Source organism: Ixodes scapularis, unplaced genomic scaffold (genome assembly GCF_016920785.2).
Source record: "Ixodes scapularis isolate PalLabHiFi unplaced genomic scaffold, ASM1692078v2 PGA_scaffold5__190_contigs__length_132052651, whole genome shotgun sequence".
Taxonomy (NCBI): Eukaryota; Metazoa; Arthropoda; class Arachnida; order Ixodida; family Ixodidae; genus Ixodes; species Ixodes scapularis.
Window position 1 is genome coordinate 77,493,943 of NW_024609880.1, and position 7,509 is coordinate 77,501,451.

Genomic DNA, 7,509 nt, shown 5'->3' on the forward strand with positions numbered 1-7,509 from the left:
CCACTAATGCTAGATTACTAGTCAGAGAGAGGCTAAGAACATAGGACAAGGGAAAGGAGGAAGAAAGCTGGCGGAATGCTTAAGAGGATAGAAGAAAACCTCTCCCCTCCAGCATCCTGTCGGCTTCCTCCTCTGCGTATTTCTTTGCGCCATGTTCTTAGCCTGTAACTGTGAGCATGATCGTGCCATTGATTATTGCAAACAAAGTTAACTGTTCAAGAAATACTTTATTGCAGAGCAAATGTTATACATGCCTATTTTCAATGTCTGCACCAGACGTGCAGTCTGGCTTCGCATCTTGGCCAGCACTAGTCCAAATAGTCAGCGGGATCTACAAAAAAAAAAAAAAAAAAAAAAAAACCCAATTCCATGAGCATTAATAATAACAACAGGTAATGTGAGAAACTTACCATCATGTCGAACATCTCCGGCCTTTGACTGCAGCTTTTTCGGTTTCTCTCCAGCATGGCGTAGCCACGCTTTGATGATAGTCTCCACGTCAGCTTTGTTTGCTCACTCAAAATTTGCTTTCACTGCTCCTGAAATATGGATTTGTGATGACAGTCACAGCAGAAAACTAAGATGGTCTAGAAAAAAATCACAATTAATGTTCGTGCGGGGAAGATACCCTTGGTACCAAGTTTACTTTCGCACAGTTGAAAAGCTCGGAGCTTTCGTTTACGTGCCGGCATCTTTCCCGCCGAAATTGCCGTTCATTACTTTCCGCCATTTCGAAGAAGTACTACATTTAAAAACACACTAACCTTTGCCACTGCCTTGCATTGCTGCCATCATCAATTTGGATGGAATAGCGCGGATATACAGACTCGCAGCGCTGATTAACAACTCGGCGATATATTTCTTCTTCCTCAAATCGTCATCATCTTCTCCTTCGCGTTAATGAGAACATTTTAAATTTTAAACACAAGAAACCAAATAGCCAATATACATTAATAAGTAAATAATAAATAAATAAATGACAGTTTAAAATAAAAATACTAAGAAAAAAAATGAAGTTAAAAACATTTGTTTAGAAAATAAATTAGAATTAAAAATTAAACTTAAAAAAATGTCTTAATTTTTAAGTTCTATTTTTAGTTGTCATTTATTTGTTATTTATTTATTAATGTTTGTTGGCTATTTGGTTTCTGGTGTTTAAAAATTTTAAATGTTCTCATTAACAGCGAAGGAGAAGATGACGATATCAGGAAGAATAAATATATCACTAGTTGTTACCAGCGCTGGGAGTCTGTTTCCTTCTTGTGCGCCTGTGAGTGAGACCGTATCCGCGCTGTTCCATCCAAGCATGAATTACCAACTAAACCAAGCATCCACATTATCAAGCCATCATCAACCTCGAGGCTATTTCTGTTTCTATCCTGGCTTGGCTTAGCTTGCTTGAGTCTCTCGGATAGGTGGATAATTGTCATAACGGTACACCTTGCAGTAGGCGGTAGCTTGCGCCACCTAGATTGAACGTTGCCAATGGAACTGAATTCCGAAATACTGCGCAAATACAAAACTAATAATAATTGTAGTGCATCTTGGTTTTATTAAAGAATTGTTTGATTAAAACTATAGTTAAAAGATGTCCTAAACTTACGCAACTACATGTAACAATTTGTATGTGAAATTTAGTTGATCAGTGAACGTGAACTGTGTATACTACCGCCACTTGATTCATTTTTTTTTTAAACGCAATAAAAAAATTGAGGACGTATATATTACCTCTAACTTTGTATCCTTCGTCCTCAATAAGTCCCCGGAAGGACGTTTCTAGGATGCTCCAGAGACTGACGTTCTCAGGACGTCCTGAGGACGTCTTGAAAACCGTGAGGACGTTTGTACCTTTTGACGACGTCCTGAGGATGTCGGGTGTTGTCTGGGTGTTTTCCACATACATAACGTCCAAAATTGTATGCCGCATCTAACTAATCAAATGACCTGAAAGTTGAACTCAACAATGTTAAGTTGGGGATTGATTAATTTTAACTTTTAGCGAATTTTAGAAATGACCTCGCTTTTTGGAAGACTTTCTTGCTTGGTTTATCCTCTTTTTTTTGTTTTTTGTCGAACTGTTAGGCTTTGTGAGTACAGAGGAGGCCATTGCTTTGGCGGTTCAATACAAATGAGCGGAGTAAAATGTACTCCCCCAGTAAAGTATTCGGCCTCTGGGAGCGCGTCCGACGGGCATAGAGCATACACTTTTGAGTAACGTCGCTTCTGGTAGGCGTTAAAACATCGTTTTGATTTATCCAGGCCGCTGGAAGGTGTTCACAAAAAATGCGTGATTGTTTACGCATTCTTGTTTTGCCTCGCCTATACTTTCCCGCATATTCCAGCTTTAAATGTCTTATTATTTCTTCCTCCCGCATACCAGATACACGGAACCTACGTAACTGAGAACGAAAGTAAAAGAAAAACGTTGCGCTAACACACTCGGCAACCGATCCTCGCTCTTTCCTCGCGCTTTCGTGCATGCATGGTCGGTACCGCTCGGGCCGAGGAGCGCACGAGGCACGTTCTGGGCGTTCGATCGGTTCTCCGCGTCACATCGCCACGGCACTGATTTGACTGCTTCTGGACTTCCATTACCCGGCTGACCCCCTTTCATTCTGGCCAGCTTTCTCACCGAGAAGATTCTGCCGACACTCACGAAGCGCTCTGCGTACGTTTCTCCGCTGCTGATAAGCCTGCGGGCTGTATCCCCGGCCTGGATCGGAGATGGCGTCCATGGGAGACCGAGACAGCGTTCGTCTGGACTACTATCAGCGTCTGGTGAAACACACCATCCTCAGGCACACGGACCCCGTCACCGGGCTCATCCCCAGCCAGAAGTTCGACACGCATGCGTGGGTGAGGGACAACGTGTATTGCGTCCTTTGCGTCTGGGCGCTCTCCCTGGCGTACAAGAAGAGGGCCGAGTTGGATGAGGACCGTGCCAGGACGTACGAGCTCGAGCAGAGCTGCGTGAAGCTGATGCGGGCGCTTCTCCTGGCCATGATGAAGCAGACGGACAAGGTGGAACGCTTCAAGGAGACGCTTAGCACACAGGACTGCCTGCACGCCAAATACAGGTGCGTGCAGATTATTATTATTATTGTTGGTAACAGTATAAGTTGATGGCCTAGTTGGTTGAACATAACAAAGACACTTGGCGCGAAAGAGACAAGTCGAAGACAAGATAATCGTTGTCGTATAGGAAAGATATTGTAACAGCTATAATAAGTTTATGACCTAGTTGGTTAAACATCACAAAATAAGTAGAACACTGTAGAATAAAGGAATGGTAACAATATACGTTAATGGCATTGTTGGTTGTCCTGTCCAGTCTTCTACTTAATGTCCTTTGTTTTTTGCGCTGTCTTTGTATTATTTAGGTGGAAAGTTAATTAATGCACCTACCAACTAATCGATTTATACATTAATTATCGTTTAATTTTTCAATTAACTGATTGGTAAAAAACAAGAACCCTCCTGTGGGGTCGCCAGGGCCACCATTTTCGTCTCTATCAATCCATCAAGAATTTAGTCACTTAACGTCAATAAACTTACATTTATTACTTATCAATCTCAAAATCAAGAATTTAGTCACTTAACGTCAATAAACTTACATTTATTACTTTCTGCTGGAGAACATTCCTTTTTATTGGCACTTCATTCCATTTCTTATGTTGCTACCACCCACGGTAAGAAGTAGAAGGTATGGATAATGCACCGCGATGCTCCTTTTTTTGAGCCTCGTATTTGAAGCGAATGATTATCTCCGTCGTGGAGTTGACAGGCTTTCTAGAATAAAGGAGGCTATGCTTCTGTTGCAGCAGCGACGTAGCCAAACTAGCTGGTGAAATCGATCTGTTGTGTTCCCCAAATTTCTAATGTAATATGATTTATTACTTCTCAATAATTGAGAAATCCTACCAGCCTCCACACAAGGCCGATTAATCGATCAATTAATCTATTAATTAACTGGTCAAGAAATTTTACTTGGTGCACAAATCCAGTTATTTTTTGCACGTCGTCGCAGGTGCGTGCGATTTTTCAACGAACATACTCGGTATTTTACAGCTCTCTGACGGGAGACTCGTGCGTGGGAGACGGGGAATGGGGACACCTGCAGCTGGATGCCACCTCCCTCTACCTTCTGGCTCTGGCCCAGATGACCGCGTCTGGCCTCCAGATCGTCTTCAACCTGGACGAGGTAGCCTTCATACAGAACCTCATATTTTACATCGAATCGAGCTACTGCATCTCCGACTACGGCATCTGGGAACGAGGAGACAAGACCAATCACGGTTTGCCCGAACTCAACGCAAGTTCTGTGGGTATGGCTAAGGCGGCCCTTGAGGCCATGGACGAGCTTGACCTGTTCGGGGGACGCGGTGGGCTCTCTTCTGTGATCCACGTGCTCGCCGACGAGGCGCAGAAGTGCGACGCTGTACTTCACTCTATGCTGCCCCGGGAGTCCAACTCCAAGGAGCTGGACGCCGCTCTCTTGTCGGTCATTGGGTTCCCTGCCTTTGCCGCCACGGACCCCAGCCTGATTGAGTTGACACGTACGGCCATTGTTGAGAAGCTCCAGGGCCAGTACGGATGCAAGAGGTTCCTCCGAGACGGCTATAAAACACCCAAGGAGGACCCGAAGCGGCTTCACTACGAGCCATGGGAGCTGCACGCCTTCGAGAATATCGAGTGCGAGTGGCCTATCTTTTTCTGCTACATGGTCGTAGACGCCTGCTTCCGGGGCGACCGGAACATGGTGGACGAGTACAGCGAGATGCTGGAGCGTTTGGTGATCAAGACGGAGGAAGGATTCAAACTGGTTCCAGAGATGTACATGGTTCCCGAAGACAAAGTGACCCTCGAGTACGCCGTGCCCCACAGCCAGGGACGCCTACCCATCGGCCAGATTCCTTTTATGTGGGCACAATCGCTTTACGTGGTAGGCAGGCTGCTTCACGAAGGCTTTCTGGCACCTGGAGAGTTAGACCCGCTCAACAGGAGATTGGGCTCTCTGAAGCGTCCGGAGGTGGTGGTGCAAGTGGTGCTGCTGGCAGAGAATGTCCAAGTGCAAGCCAAGCTAACGGAACTTTGTCCGCGATTGGAAACTGTGGCCGAAGTGGCTCCCGTGGAAGTGCAACCAGCCCGAGTGCTTGGACATCTCTACTCTTTTTTGGGCCAGAACCGGAAACTCAACCTCTCGGGGAGGCTGTCCAAGGACGTTGGCCTTCTGGCCACCAGCAAGCTATATGTGCTGCAGGATCGGCTCTTTGCTTTTGGCCCTCAAAATTTGGACAGCGAAGAGTTCCACCTAGTTCATGACGTGGATCTATTTGCTAGCACTCTGGGCTCAGACATAGCTGTAGTGCGCTCTCACTGGAACATGCTGGGACGCCCCACTATTGTGGTAACTCTACAAGCCCGCCAAATGGAGGGAGACAAGGTACCAATGGCACTCCGTCAGACGATCCTAAAATTAGCTGCAGGCTACATCCATGGCACTCGGGTGTTGCTTGGAAGCCTTGAAGACTTCCTCAGCACCTCGTGCCTAGCGAGCCTAAGCTTTCTTAATAACCATGAGGAAGGAGACTCTGATTCTCTGAAGCTCCATGTAATTCACTACCTTGAACGAGAACTTTATCGGTCTTCCCTTCGCCGTGACTTTCGAGCCAAGACTTCTTTGGGGACTGGACATCCACTTCCACGTGGACGACCAAAGTCGGGGGTGGCAGGCTGGATAAAACACTCGCGCCCTATACAGCCAGAGGAAACAGATTTCCCTTCTACTTCTGCCGGTACGTCGCGTCGCACTTCGACATCGGAGGACGAACCCCAAGGCTTCGTACGAGCTGTATCCGAGCTGCGATTGGACCATGTTACCGAACGTGAGCTGCTGACAACTTTGCAAGAGACGGGCTCCATGGAAGAGCAAGGCGACATCTTGCACTATTTGGCCTGTCACAAGGGGCTCTCGTGGGACACGGGCCTAGGGAAGCCTCCTGAAGTGGTGACGGTCAAAGACCTATTCTTAGACTTTTACGAGCGGGCCTGCCAAGAGAAAAAGTGGGGTCTGGTACGCCACTTCGCGGGTTCTCTGGGAAAGCGCGTGGAAGACTTGGCCAAGTCGGTGACGGACCTGCTCGTGCGCCAGAAGCAGGTGACCGTAGGCATGCCGCCTTACAATGAAATCACAGTCACGCGACCCCGGTCTACCAAGGAGCTGCGCATCCTCATTGCAAAGGCCTACCGCGGAGACGAGAGCACAGCAATGTTGACGCAGGAGGTGCTTGTCTACCTGGGCATGTTTATTCACACAGACCCGCAGCTCTTCGAGGAAATGTCGCGCCTGCGTGTGGGCCTCATCATCCAGGTGATGGCCTCTGAACTGGCCCACCACTGTGCCCCTGAGAACGCCAGTGACGTGCTCTTGAACCTAAGCCCTTTCGACATTAAGACACTTCTGATGAACATCCTGAGCGGCACCGAGGTCACTGTCAAAAGTGCCTCGTCCGGCATCCTCTCCGTGACGTCGAGCTTCTTCAACAAGCGCCAGGCAGCCGATATTTTTGTGCACAGTGAAGGGGAAGACCTGACATCAGAGCGGCAGGGCCAGTGGCTGCGCAGGCGTCGCTTGGACGGGGCACTGAACCGCGTCCCCAAAGGCTTCTATCCGCGAGTCTGGTCCATTCTGGAGCGGACAACGTCGCTGTTCGTGCGCGGGCGGAGCTTGTTCAGCACCGTCACCAAGGAGATGACGCCTGGTGAACTGAAGTTCGCCCTGCTAGTTGAGCAATTGCTCAACAACATTCCCGAGCCGGAGTACCGGCAACTTCTGGTCGAGGCCCTGATGGTTGCCAGTCTGGCTGTGGAGCAAGAACTACCGTTAAGCGAAGGCCCTGTCGATGTGGAGGGACTGGTCAAGGCGGCACACAGCCTGTTCCTAGAGGACCAGCGACAGTGCCGAGGCAACGCCTCGCTGTGCTGCTGCAAGGGGGGCCAGTCGGAGACCGAGTGGTGCCGCCCCATTGCGGGGATCTGCCAGCACTTCTACGACAGCGCGCCGAGCGGCTGCTTCGGCACCATGACTTACTTGGTCCGGGCTGTGGCCTCGTCTCTCCAGGAGTTGCCTCATCGGGAGCTCGAGTGCTCTACGTCTTAGGATGGTGCGGATCCAAAAAGCATTGGACGGCAGAAAGCCGAAGAACGCTGTCGCGCGTGTGCTTATAATGCGGTGGTGACACGGCGCTTATATCTAGGTGGTGACAGAGAGGAGCAGGTTTCGTGTGCTCTACTTCTCTCTTGCAACATATGCCCTACTTATCTTTAGAGCGGGAAAAACAATTCAATCCCACGATATTGTTATGAAATAAATTACTTCCATAAGTGTCTCAATGTTCTATACGGCTTTTTTATAGTACTCGATGACGACAGCACATGGTCTTAGGAAAAAAAAGGATAGAATAAAGACTGACACGGCATGGTGTCGAGGTACCAGTCAAAATTAAAACA

At 48.1% G+C, this 7,509-nt stretch overlaps 1 protein-coding gene across 1 annotated transcript; it reads left to right on the forward strand.

Moving 5' to 3' along the window:
• The first annotated feature begins 2,733 nt into the window (after positions 1-2,733).
• LOC120838646 (probable phosphorylase b kinase regulatory subunit alpha) lies at positions 2,734-7,159 on the forward strand. The gene is made up of 2 exons (XM_040208654.2): positions 2,734-3,077; positions 4,069-7,159. The coding sequence occupies exons 1-2, from the start codon at positions 2,734-2,736 to the stop codon at positions 7,157-7,159; spliced, it is 3,435 nt and encodes a 1,144-aa protein (XP_040064588.2).
• The last annotated feature ends 350 nt before the right edge of the window (positions 7,160-7,509 follow it).